Genomic DNA, 14,497 nt, shown 5'->3' on the forward strand with positions numbered 1-14,497 from the left:
ACACATTTTTGTATTCATACATTGATACATTGTATTCAATCTAAGTAATGTACCTACAAGTTAACCGTATTTATGGGACATGTATACATTTAAAGAGGATACATGGAATAAGCTAGGTACATCTAAAATTCTATAAATTCCTCCATTCTTAACCATTTTCATCATTCAAAACGTATCCCTAACCATCATTTTAATGAATTTTTTCTCTTTCAAGTTCAAAAACCACTATTGAAGGTGTTGAAGTTACGAAATCCATAATTCTCTCACCCAATGTCTAAACATACCGATGTTATATATTAAATTGAAGATCTCTTCGAGATCTACAACTTTTCAAGAGAAAACGAGAGCCAAGTCCAAACAGAGTTCACCTAATTTTCGTTGCAAAATTACTACCTCAATCATATTAGTAGAAAAGTCAATTTGACCTATTATCTAAAAATAGGTGTAATTCGGCTATTCGATATCAGATTTTTATGAATCATCCCTAAACCCATTTAATTTCGAATCCATCTTTCTCAAAAGGCACCAAGACCCAAATTCTAAAATATTACTCTCAAATTTAGCTCCAAGCCTACTAATTCATGCTTTTATTACATAAAATCTAAAAAGGATTTAAGACAAGTATACTGACCCTACTTTCATCGATTTAAAATAATAATTCAAGTGAATTAGACAAAACTATTTCTTTAATTTACATGTTAGGCATTGGGACACATACTCTTCACTTTCTTTATATTATTTTATTTGCATTTTTGGAATTATATTTTTCTTATTTAAATTATCTCGAAGTCTATGCTTTGGCTTAACAATAGGAGTTCCTCCAAAATCTGTCTCATAATAGTTGTCATCTTATATGGAATGGTCTATGAAGGAAGAAATTATCGAAGAATAATATCTTGTTGATTCAAATCATACGACGATGAGGTTCTTTGGACTCATACTTAATTCTAATCAAAACGTGATATCATGTTTGTGCGCTAAATAAATTCTTATTATATGTTTGATTGAAGTATGTGATGAACACCATGATGAGTCCATGGTACATGTGATTGACAAAAATAATTCTTTAAAACATGCAAATGAATGAAGAAAAAGAACATTATTTAAAATTAATTGATTTTTTTGAAAAAAAAAAACATGATTTTTAGAAAACACTTGAACAAAGGAAACAACCCCTTTACGGGTGAGACATGACATATGACATTATTTAAGAAAGTGGAAAGTAAAGATCGATTTAAAATCTACTTGAGAGGTGGACTCCTTAGGGAATATACCTCAAGAAGATAGGTCGATCACCGACATACATTCCGTGAAGGGATAGGCATCTTCGTTGAGGAATAGGCGTTCCAATAGTCGGATGAATCAGGAAAAGATTATTGACGATACATCATGAAGGAATAGGCATCTCCTTTGAGGGATAGGCATTCCAATAGTTTGTTGAGTCAGGGTTCCTCCAAGTTCTAAGCACGGTGGGAGGTTTCGCCCAGTGTAAAAGCTATAAAATGTAAAGGATAAAAATTGTGCACAAAGATTAAAAAGACTTATAAGAACGTCTTTGCAAAGAACACAAAAGACATTTCTATTTTACAAAAAATTTATTGATTGGGTGTTTCCTATATAAAAACATTGAGTAGCATATTGTTATTTTTCTTATTGTTTTGAATTAATGTTAGTATTGTTAGTATTGTAGCTTACTCAGCTTCACCGCTCACGAACTTTCCATGTACATAGATTTCGAAGAAAGTTAAAGATGCGGATAAGATTAAGTAAAAAAAAAAAAAAAATACTATTTTTCTCTATTTTTAGTTGTGGTATAAAGAATAATTGATTGTAATGCATTTTATTGTGATGTTTCGGTGTAAGTCATCATTATCAATAGTGAAAATATATTTATCGCTTTCGCTCACGAGTCAAAGATCACGATCCGTCTTTATGTCTAGTGTTTTTCAAGCAAATTAAAAAAAGGAGGCCAGGTCGTGACATATCCATTAATAGCTTTAATTGAGTTGTTGCATGGAAGAGAATAAATTGAACGATGATGATTACTCGATCTTGTAAAATTTGTTGCACAAGATCTTTTTGGTCGGCCATATCAAATGATGAGTTGATCCACCAAATTGGGTAGGTAGGGAAGATTCTTGCTAATTGTTCACCTACCCTCCCATAGATTTTCCTTTTCGAGTCATCCTAGATTGACTGCGCAAGACATTGCATCAACATTGAGTTGTTATGGAGGGGTGCGCAGAACCGTTGATGCTTTTTCACTCATATCTTGAGGAAAAGTATCTATGGTTCCATGCGCACCTCTACATCAGCTCAGTGTTGAATGCAGCGTCCTGCGCAATCACTTTAGCATTTTCCTTTTCTATTTTGTTCTTGCATTTAATCTTTCTCCTCCATTTAATGTGAAGAAAAGGAAAAAATATTGGTACAACAAAGCTCTAACATAAAGAATTTGTATGTTCGGCAGCGATGTGTCTACTCCATGGATGAGATTCAGATCAATTCACTATATTGTTAAGAAAGATTACAGATCTAGAGATCCCTAGTCTCGCCACATAGAAGGCTTAAGGCCTTTTTGCTGTTTTAAATTCTAAATACCCTATTTGATTGTCAGGATCCTGTCATGGATCGGATCGCATACAATTCGGTTTGGGGGGGGGAACTGCCCCTGAACTCCCACGGGGCACACACCCCCATTAGGAGTCACAACCAAAATGACTCCACACTAATCTATAGAATACGAGACACTTATCACAACATAGGTGTTCTTGGGTAAGAAGGGGCAGGGATCCTATGAACATGAAAAATTGCAATTCCTCTATTTGCAATTTTTCATGTTCACAGGATCATTTCTCTCTCTCCCCATACCAACTAACTTGGACATTTCCTCTCCTAAATTCCCATTTTCCCTTGTTGAATGGTCCTGCTATGACCATGAAAATAGGTATTGGAAGAATACTTTTGTAGAGGAAAGATATGTCGAGGCGTACGTGCCCAACATTCCTTGGTTGTAAACAGATTCTTGGATCAAGAGTAAAAAAAATTAATATGCTTCCAAAAGACATATAAACAGCCTGTATCTGAACTAGATGATTGATGTTTTCTGCCGTTCATATATATGTATATATCAACAGATGATGTTAAAGGGGTGATGATCACTCATGGTTGACTTAATTCATAATGTGAAGATAGTACCAATTTTCCATTTTTTTCTGATGATTGTTGCTGAAACTGTGGGCAGATAACTCTTAAAAATATGTTTTTAGCTTACTCCTTAAGGAAGTGATGGCTCCCAGTTATGGCTTGGTGGAGAATTGTGTGACAGAGATGTGAATGCTTCAAAAGTACATAGTTGATTGAAGAAGACGAAGACAAAAACGAAAAGAATGATTATGATAATGCAATAAGGGACATGGAGAACATGTGTTGGTCTGAAAACAAGGTGTCAGGTTTGGTGGATGGATTATGGATGAGTTTTTTTTTTTTTTTTTTTTTTTTAAATCAATGAAATTTTTGAAATTGAATCTTTCAGCCTTCTCAGATTGGGGAACTTTGGATTTTCATCATGTGTTCATTCAGGATTCTCATTTATGATCAATAGAGAAAGTACTTATATATAGATATTTTTCATGATTCCAACTTTGAATGATCTTGATCACAGCTTTGCGCCACCAATCCATCTATGAGGTAACGCATCTAGTAGACGGTTCCACACATTGACCCCAAATTAACTTCTTTTACATAAAAGATGATCCATTGTGTGAACAAGATGTGTAATGATCCCTGATCATGTCTTGAATCTTGATTGATCATGGCCTACACACGTGAATACAACTAACATTACTCACGCTCGATCAACAATCAACATGTCTACATGTTGTGATCTATGTAGGGCCAATCTGATTATCAATTCTAACACGATGATCATGAAATCTTTATTGGAGAGAGATTCAAGTATTGGAACTTGAGACGAAAAAAGCCATCAGTAAGGTAATGAGGTGAAGAGTTTTAGGATGAAAAATAGAAAAGTAATGTTGATAAAGAAATGGAGAGAGCAAATTTCTTTCTTTAGGATCTCATTAATGGATGGATGGTTTAGAACAAGACCAAAGCAAAGAGACCCAATGGGAGAGACCAGAGAGTCTTGTACTCTTCCGTGAAGTAAAGACGAAGGAGTACTAGAGAGATGAACTCGAGCATCGACTTCATAGAACTGCCAAGGCAGTAGAAATTATTGATCTTCATTTTTTAAAAGAACAAGAAATGGATGCCATCCTCAGAAACAAGTGGTAGTCATCGACATGTGAGGCAGGCTACTTGATTGTAGATGTTGGTGTGCTGTAAATAAAAGTGTCTGATCTGATAGCTTCTTGGAACGACTTAATATCAAATTAAATTTGGTTTGAATCCAACACCATAAACAGTATATATATATATATATGAATTGGATTGCTGGATTGGCATTCGAGTCCGATGTATTAGAAATTTTAGGAAATTTCCTTTCGTTTGATTTTTTATAGAATCATAAATTTACTTTCAACTACCATTTTTAATTCTACGAGATAAAATCATGGTTAATCTTTTCATTTAAGTGAATAAGAGAACTAAAACAATAAATTAAATTAAAAGAACATACCATCTTTTTTTTCAAATTCAAATCAACTGTGAACGAAATCACCACAGAATGATGATTATAAATTTCTTTAATAGTAATCTCCAAGGTATGGACAATTCATTGTACAATTGGCTCTTGTAACATCCATATGAGCTGTACAAGCGAGTGTACAAAAGCTGACACTAGGGCTGAATATCTCAAGAATCAAAAATTCGAACAGAAGTCCTTATGGTTTGCCTACAAACAGGGCACTTGGGTGCTAAGTCGCGCTCGACTGACAAGGCACATCCCTGGCAGCAAACCATATGCCCACACGGAACAAAAGCAGATCTTCTCCTCCTCATCAGACAAATCACGCATAGTTCCCCATCTGGAACCTCACCAGTTTCTTCATCGGCCTCTACAATATCAGTGGCAGCAGCAATAGAATCTTGTGATCGACGGACTTGCCTCTGCTGCCTCCATTCTTTCCATCTCCTCCAGTTCCTGAAAACATTGACAGCGCAGTTTAATGAACTAAAGATAAAATCAAATCTAAAAACCTGCATCACGAGGGAAATTCCGGTCTTCTCTTATGTTAGAAAAGAATCCAAAGGCCAGACAAGTCCAAAAAGAAGGCGTTTCAGGATCCCAACTTAGAGAACCTCTCCTATCTACAGCTATGACTAAACCTTCAACATGGATTAGTGCATACATGCATACGATAAGTATGATATCTGAACTGAACAAGTTGAACTTAGCAGAGATGAGGATGATGAAACGGATGAGACAAAATTAGAAATGAACACATTCGGAAAAATGTAGTAGCCCCAGTAGGAGATAAAATAAAAGGAAGTCGATGATAAAATAAAAGGAAGTCGATGAGATGGTTTGTTCATGTGCAATGAACCCCATTTAGAAAGAACGTGCAAGTTGAAGGTTCTGCAAGATCAATATGAAGACTCAAAATATGTGCATTGAGGTCATAAGAGTGGATATGAACACATGTGCAATAATTAAAAGATTCTGATTTTAAACTGAATTAAATGTAGTAACAGGAATCATTCAGCCGACCCCAAAAAATTTTGATAAGACCGACGATGATAATGATGATGGAAGCTTATTTGAAAATTTTTCCTTCTCATTAAAATAAGTTGCCACGGATTTTTGGACTTTTTAGAGGACCTAACATGAACATATACCAAAGTAACATTAAATTACCTTGTGATAGCATAGCCTAGAATGCCAAGTGACAATGAACCAAGAAGAATGCCACTCCAAAACAGAAAATTTGTTCTCAAGGCAAGGTCTACCACCATCTGATCCTTCGTCATGTCAGACCTGCATGTGAAAGAGATCAGCATACACAATTCCAGAAACACAACAGAAGATCATTAAACCTACTGTTAGTAACCAAGTAAAATATGATGCAAATGATATGAAGGAATAGCATAAAATCCAATTACCACACAGGTTTATAAACTCTCTGTCCAAAGTGGCTTCATCTATCACAATAATATGCAGGACCCAACAATTTTAAAAAAAATGGATGGTTGGGAGTCATCTGGGTGAACTGATTATCGGCCAAGTTTTCCTAAATGGGACCCAACCATCAAAACAGGTCGAATGTATTCTAACATCCAATTTGTAAATGGATTTGACCATCATAATACGCAAAGTTAAATATACATGTCATGCATAAGAGCATGCATCACCATTACTCAAAGCGAACAGAATGATTTGCTGAAGAACCTACTTACAAGAAATAGGGAAGGTCCTCACAAGACTTAATCTGAGGAATTCCATCTTGTGAGGTGCAATTGCCAACTGCACTGATCTCCTGCCCTAGTGGAAGAATTTTTTCTTCATCCAACAGACCAACCTTTCAAAACAAAATTAAGGATCAAAATTGTAACAAAAATGATTAAAGAAACCCAAGAACAGAAGAAGTTTAGAAGCAGCAAGGAATATTAGACAAATAATCTTCTAAATGAACTCAAAAAATTGAATATGTTATCAAACCAAGCAAACAAAGAAGTAACATCCAACACTTACAGGATATGAATGGCCAAATAATGCCTGGAGGAATGTGTAAGGAGAAGCCTGAATCGGCTGCAACTGATGATAAACTGTCGTGAGAGGTAGAGGATGACTTGAGCCATCCAAGTTAACAATCACATAATCAGAATGAGGCCACTGATCTTTTTCAACAAGAATGAAAGGGACCTGTAAAATAAACAGGAGAGAGAGAGAGAATCAGAATGATGTAAGGAAGCACGAAATTACTCTTAGGGGTAGAAAATATTAAAATCATCCACGGCAGCTATTGTGATTAAGGTTTCCTTGAACCAGATCTTCCTTGCACTTCTTATGACAAATCTAACACTATTTCACTGACGGAATAGAATTAATTAAGAAAGATCCAACTGCAACACGGTATCTTAAAATGACAAGAGAATAGATAATTTTCCCATAGATAACAAAAAATTATTGCAAGGCTATAATCAAAAATATTTTCATGGTTACATTAAATGGAATACAAAGATAAAAAAATTGTATTCTTGGTATTTGTATCTTGAATTTTTGGTGGGTATGTCAAGAGTGTGTAAGTGTTGTCTGGGGAATCTCGAGGAATCAATGGCATCTATTCTAGATTAAATAACATCAACCAAAAAAAGAAAAAACTTACATGTTGTCCCATGCCTTCATGTTTATAAACATCGAACCTAACTAGGGCAATCAATATAGATATTTGAACAATAAGAAAACTATTACAAAACTAAATCATGCTAAAGATAATCCCCTCAAAATGCTGTTTAGATATAATTCAAGCCAACTATAGTCAACATCTCACGAAGTCTTCCATGTATAAAATCTTTAGTGAAGTTAACAAATTGATCCTCAAAATTCCCACAAAGATTAAAAATCTAATGATATGTCACTTCTTTCTGATAAAGACATCATAACTCTAGTTTCCCTCCAGACAAAAACAAAAAACCAAAAACAATTTGATCAATTGTATCTTTTACAAATCCTTTGAACCACGCCCCTAGTGACTAATATTATAAATGGTCTTTTCTCATCAGCACACTCTGAATTGCCCTCGGATTGAAATCTAGGCAGTTTCAGAAACCTCGAAATGTGGGATATCATTCTAGAGTGGTGGAAAGATGGTGATGCTAAAAGCTGGGTAATGTAGTGGAGTCGTAGATGGATCTGAAAATACTTCTTTGCTAATCCAGCTGAAATTAGGAGCCAAAAACCTAACAGTCATGTTTTGTTGTCGCATAGGCTACAAAAAATTGATCAACCACTTAATCAATACATTAAAAAAATGGGAGAAAAGCCAAAATGCACGAATGGAGGTTGTAAGAAAAAGATATAAGGACACATGCCTTGATTGAAGATGTGGCTCAAGATACAGTTAGAATGGCAAATGATTGTGCAGGGAATCTTTGGTTGAGCCTTAGGGATACAGAGATGATAGTTGGTCCTTTCAAATGTTGCAATGTAGTTGAAAACCCAACTTTTACTTATTACACCCAAATTTCTTAAATTATTTATCACACCCCAACTTAATATTAAAACACACTCTTCAAATATTACAAAGGTTTAGCTCAAATTATAATCTCAGCATTACAAAATATTATGACACTCAGTTCAAACAATTTTAATAGTTCTTTACAATTATGTTTAGGCTCATATAAAATCCCAAAACCAAAAAATAGAAACCTAAGAAACAAAAAGAGAGAACTTCTATTGGCACCCCAACTTTTACTTATTCTCAACTGCTTACTGATTTTATTTATTTTTAATTGGGGTGTTCTAAGTAAAAATTGGGTACCAATAGCAGTTCTCTTGTCCATTTAGTAAAAATTTTGTTACTTTCACCGAGAGTTACAGATTAATTTTCAAGGAACCATGACATAAATGTCTAAAAAAATATAGAGTCAAGGTTTTTAGATTTTGTTTCCTATTAAAAAATTAAAGCCCCCAAGTAAAAGGTCTCTTCTCTACATTATGATTATTAAAAACTTAATTGAGAAATCAACACCACCACCATCTACAACATTTATGTCTCTAAGATCATAATGAAAAAAAAAAAAAAAAAAACTGAAAGTACCATTTCACTAAAACAGAGAAAAACATAACAATTAGGGCAATCTTCAATGGGAGCTCCAAACAATGAATGAAAGGAATATAAAGCTAGGGCAAAGAATTGAAAAAACGACTGGATGGAGGTTGGGGTGACTGAAATTGAGAGAGACTGAGAAGAGAGAGAGAGAAACTGAAAGTGGAGCAGAAAAGTTGTCTTCCCCCTTTTGTTTGGTCTATGCCTGTATGGATGGGTTTTTATGAGGAAAAAAAATCAAGAGAGATGCTATTTGCACCCCCAACTTTTCTTATTACACCCCAATTAAAAATAAAAAGAATTAAGTAAATAGTTGAGAATAAGTGAAAATTAGGTTGCCAATAGAAATTCTCATTTTTTGCTAGATTTTTGTTTTGGGGGTTTAAAATTCTATATAAACCTAATCATAATTGTAAACTACGAAAAGTGTTTGAATGAGTGTGTTATAATGTTGAGATAATAGTTCGAGCCAAACCTTTGTTATGTTTGAATGTGTGTTTTAATGGGATGTAATAAATAGTTTAAGAAATTGGGGAGTAATAAAAAAGTTGGGGTGCCAATAATAGCTTTCTTTTTATTATGTTTGCCAGGGTTGAATTGGTCAAGTGAGGATGGGGTCATACGGTAAGAAAAAGAGTTCCTTTCAAACCATTATTTAGAAATTATAAAAATAAAAATAAAAGCAAATATTAAATGTGTGGATCAAGTATACTATCAACCATTCCTGGGTTGATAGATGAGTGTGAGAAGGGGCAAAAAGGGAGCACAGCTTTCAATAGGTCGTATCAGACCCAAAATCGAATGCATTTGATATGGTAGCTTTGGATATGGATTAAATTTTGGGTTTTGGGCTGCTCCGAATTTTTATCGTACCCAAATTTTGATTCATATCCATAGTTATCATATCAGATGGATTGGATTTTGGGTCCGATCAGATCCATTGATAGCCATGCTCCCTTTTTGCCACCTGTCGCACTCATCAATCAACCCAGGAATAGCTGACAATATGTTTGATCCACACATTTAATATTTGCTTTTTTTCATAATTTCTAAATAATCGTTTGAAAATAACTCTTTTTCTTACCATCCCACCTAGCAACTAACCTCACCTATAAATCCCATAATGCTCACAAATCCTAAATGTCCCACGGTTTTCCACGTACTCAGACTAATTCAACCCTGCAAACCGAAATAAAACTACTACTTTTTTTTGTTACACCCCAATTTCTTATTGCACCCCATTCAAACATAATAAAGGTTTGGCTCAAATTATTATCTCAACGTTACAACATTCATCAAACACAATTTTCGAAGTTGTTTACAATTATAATTAGACTCATATAAAATTTTAAACCCAAAGAACAAAAATCTAGAAGAAGAACAAAAATGAGAACTTCTATTGGCACTCTAATTTTCATTTATTCTAAACTAATTTCTTTATTTTTAATTGGGGTGTCATAAGTAAATGTGTAAGCCATCATTTTAGCTTTAGTCTTCAATTATATTTTGGTAGGTCTTCTCAGCCTCCTTTTAATAAAACTTGTACATATAAAAATCAAAAAATGGGATAAAGCGTAGATAGTGATGACAATGGACAAAATAACAATAAAAAAAGGGTGGAAAAAAAAGGATCAAAAACATTACTCAATATCAAGAACACTATGCTAATGTACACTCAATCAACAATCCAACATAACCATCCATCAAACACAAACTGCTCTTTATTTCAAGTGAAAACGCTCTCTATTTCAAGTGAAAACAATTAGAAATATTCTTTTATGTCGTCAATGAATATGAAAAGTCCAATGTTATACCAAAACTAGTATCATTAAGAAAAAAGAACAAGCAGCATAGAAACCTATAAAATTGAAGAATAATGAAGTAATGGAGGTAGAGGTGGTGGTGGTGTTAAGAATTTACCGTTCTTAAGGACTCGGATTTCTGGTCTTTCATGGATCTCGCTAAGATGGTTCGTAAGTCTGTAGTCCACCCAAATAAGCCCCTCCACTCATTGTATATACACTTCACAGTAAATAAACCAAATTTTATTAAAATCAAAATTATTCAGAGCAAAAGACTTTCCACATACATCTCGACACAATGAAACTCGTAATAAAATTAAATTTACAAAAGCTGATACTCAGTTATAAAATTCTACTAAATTTCACCCAAAAAAACATCTAGATGTGATCTCTTCCGCCAGGCTTTTGGCACTCAATAAAAATATGTGAATTATATCAAAATATAGAGAGAATTATATAGGTTTGGAAGGATTAAATAGGCCAAATCCAGTGAAACTCGGAATAAAAAAAATTGTGAGAAATCAAAATCTACAGAGATAATGAATAATCCACATATACATATAATCACAAACTAGACCAAATAGTTAATTGAGATACTCCAATTCCACACAACAAAGATTTTAATTTGCTATACCGTTTGAGTTCTCTGCAACACAACGGCTCGCTCTCCAGAATCGTGAGAAACCAAGACATTAGGTCTCAAGCTCCGCCAACTTCCATCGAGGGCTGATTTTGCCTCGACGAGACCACGGATTACGATGATGTTTCCATCGGAGGGTTCAGATTCTTCGGTAGATGAAGAGAGGAGGGATCGAAGATCGGAGATTCGAAGAGTTGGGGCTTGGCGGATTTTGTGAAGAGCGGAGGAGGTGGAGTTGTATCTGCGCCAGGTCTGTACGGCTAAGTAAGCTAGGGCAACGCCTGCGACTGCGCCATCCGTGGCTAGAGCGAGTTGGGCGAGAAGAGCGAGGGTTCGATCATTGGATGACATCTGCACATTTGATGTACTGCTGTGGTGCTTACTATCGAGCCAAGACTCTCTCTCTCTCTCTCTCTCTCTCTCTGCGCGAAGTGTGAACTTTGTTCGTGGTTTAGCTAGGGGATGTTAGCTGTGTTTGGTTGCAGGTTTGTTCGTACTCGACAGATGTCAACCCTGACTTGGAATATGGAATATCCCACTTAATATTGTATAATTGAGGATTAACGTGTAATAACAAAGACGGTGCAAAAATGCGCCGCACACACGAGAGCGCGCACACGTCTCGATAAGGATACAATTTGTTGAAACTAGAATACATTCAACCCCGTGGCCTGTTATCCATCCTTAATTCCTTATTGAGATTTAAAAGTATAGGTACATACACGTATAAATTGCAAGTAAAAAACTAAGTTTCAAAATTTTGGGTCAATTTAGAAATATTTCGACAGAACACTTCAATTTTAGCTCAGATCAAGGCAATACTAACCTCGAAGTCTTTAACATTTCAGATTGTCTCAGACCACTTCGTTTTAAGTTGTTTCGATTTTTTAATTGTCTTAGACTATTTCAATCGAAATTGTCACTTTTTCTCTTGATCCAAATGTTGTACAGAAACAAAATTTTATATTTTGGCTCTAGGGACATATATGCAATAAAAACCTTGCTTGAGGAAAAAAAACAGGAGATGTTGGTTTTGCTAAAGGTTATTCCCTTTGCCTTCTTTTTATAAGTTATTATATTTTTTACTATTACAAACTCACAAATTCATAGTTAAGAAATCATTTAATTCTTTCACCATGAATGGAAGAGTGATATATGTACATGTGAGTTTTAGACCTTTTATAAATATCTCAAAAAATATAAACAAATATGAAGAGGTGAAGAAGCACTTCAAGGAGCATGCATGTGAGAACATCATGTATAAATGCGATGTTATTGGTAAAAAATAGACTTTGGTCCTCATTGAAATATCTCAAATATATATATATATATATATATATATATATATATATATATATATATATATACAAATTTTAAAGTGTCTCTTTTAAAGGGTGACATATGTCCTCAAAGAACCAAGTAAATGTATTTGATTTTTTTTATTACTTTTTAAGGACAAGATAATCCAACCACATAATTTATATAATATTTACAAAAAATTCAAGTATTTTTTCTTTTGACTTTAACTTCAATAAAGGATAAAGATGGCATTTCTCATAAAATGTTGACCTATCAATGAGAGGTTTTCTTGGATGGTGGGGATTAATGAAAGATTGTCAAGTGTCTCCTTTTAAAGAAAGGTATGAGGTCAATGGGTCAAATTAGTTATGTGTGGGATTTTTTAGACAAAATGGACTAAAGCAAGGGCGGAGCCAAGATTTTCTTATAGTGGGGGCAAACTATAATTAATTATATAGTTGAAGAACTTGAAGATGAATGATTTTAGAGAGAAATTCAGAAGTTTTTTGTTAGAAATTGAAGAAAATGATATTTAGGTCATTTCCATTTAGCATATGAGAAGGACTACTCAAGAGGCAATGTCATCAACAAAAAAGAAAATTGAAGGGGGAGGGGGCAAAAATTAGAGGGAGGTGATGTCAATTGTACTGAATGCCTCTCATTGTGAGAGTTCCTCATATTATATAGAAACTGTTGGGCTGATTATAAGGCTGAATGTCAGCAATTACAAAAATCAAGGAGTGACTAAATAAGGAAACTATAATCTTCCTACTAATTACAAGATATCTACAGCTATAATACAAAATCATACTATAACTAGAGAGACTAATTATGGCTAAATATATATGTTGTATCTGATTGACAGATGTCTACAGCCATAATACAAAATCATGCTATAACTAGAGAGAGTAATTCTAGCTAAATATATATGCTGTATCTTACTGACATCCCCCCTCAAATTGATGTTGGGCAATCAAGAAGCATCAATTTGCTCACAAGGAACTGATGGCGTTGTCGTGTCATGGCCTTTGTAAACACATCAGCTATCTGGAGATTAGTGGAAACATGAGGAAGAGAAATAACACGAGTGTCCAAGGCTTCTCGAATAGAATGACAATCCACCTCAATATGCTTCGTACGCTCATGGTAAACGGGATTAGCAGCTATCTGAATAGCACTCGTGTTATCAGCATGAAGAGGAGTAGGATCAGATTGAGAAAAATCAAGCTCAGCCAGAAGCCCACGAAGCCAGACAATCTCAGAACAAGTAGCAGACATTGCACGGTATTCAGATTCAGTAGAAGATTTAGAAACGCGAGCTTGTTTCTTACTTTTCCAAGAGATTAAAGAATCACCACCAAGGAACATGCACTGTAACGCCCCGCCAAACGCTAACACAAATCCCAATGCCAAACCTCAAGGTACTAGATGGCACCTCGAAATTTCGGCATGGTCTCCTCTGTTTATGTTAACGTTTCACGGAACTCAAACCTAATAAACCAATTTATAACAAAACCTGTATATAAAATGTAGATACAGGAAATGAACAGCGGAAGACTAAATTACAACTAACATGTAAGTAGATCAGAGTGCGGAAGATTTAATCATATACAGGCTTACCAAAACACTCTCACTCTAACATAGGCCTAAACTCTCAATCCAAAAACTACATACATCCTGGATGAAACTGGCAATTCTAACGAATGTAGCCCTAGTGCTCACCAGGCAATAAACTCTGATCGTCGATCTGACCGACCAGATACTCCTCAAATACTGACTCTACGCCTGTCTCGGTAGCTGCAAGTGCTGAAACTAAAAAAAATAGGAAGGAAAGGGTGAGTAACAATGGTTACCCAATAAGTCCACAGCCAATTCCTACTAATAACCCTTCCTAAGCATGATCGAATAAAGCATACTGAACATTTTAATACATGCAAGGTTTCACAAGATAAAATACGATCAACTGGTACATATAGCCAGGGATGAGCAACTAAACAGTTTAAAGATTACACATGGCATCAATCATC

The 14,497-nt window shown here is 34.8% G+C and overlaps 1 protein-coding gene across 1 annotated transcript; it reads right to left on the reverse strand.

The window, feature by feature from the left end:
* Positions 1–4,668: 4,668 nt before the first annotated feature.
* Positions 4,669–11,610, reverse strand: SPL2 (E3 Ubiquitin ligase family protein). The gene is made up of 6 exons (XM_086449563.1): positions 11,166–11,610; positions 10,650–10,751; positions 6,653–6,823; positions 6,358–6,479; positions 5,819–5,938; positions 4,669–5,104 (listed from the first exon to the last, which is right to left on the reverse strand). Exons 1-6 carry the CDS (start codon positions 11,520–11,522, stop codon positions 4,816–4,818), a joined length of 1,161 nt encoding a protein of 386 aa, XP_086305689.1. The 5' UTR covers positions 11,523–11,610; the 3' UTR covers positions 4,669–4,815.
* Positions 11,611–14,497: the final 2,887 nt, after the last annotated feature.

Source organism: Akebia trifoliata, chromosome 8 (assembly GCF_017979445.1).
Source record: "Akebia trifoliata isolate Shusen 1 chromosome 8, ASM1797944v1, whole genome shotgun sequence".
Lineage (NCBI taxonomy): Eukaryota > Viridiplantae > Streptophyta > Magnoliopsida > Ranunculales > Lardizabalaceae > Akebia > Akebia trifoliata.

What these genes read in the sequence shown, in the direction of transcription:
- SPL2 (XM_086449563.1), bottom strand. Translation starts at nt 11,522, where the DNA reads ATGTCATCCAATGATCGAACCCTCGCTCTTCTCGCCCAACTCGCTCTA. An exon ending in AATCCGAGTCCTTAAGAACG is followed by an intron (nt 6,824 to 10,649) that starts GTAAATTCTTAA and finishes TTTATTTTACAG; the next exon opens with GTCCCTTTCATTCTTGTTGA. An exon ending in TATTTGGCCATTCATATCCT is followed by an intron (nt 6,480 to 6,652) that starts GTAAGTGTTGGA and finishes TTGTTTTGAAAG; the next exon opens with GTTGGTCTGTTGGATGAAGA.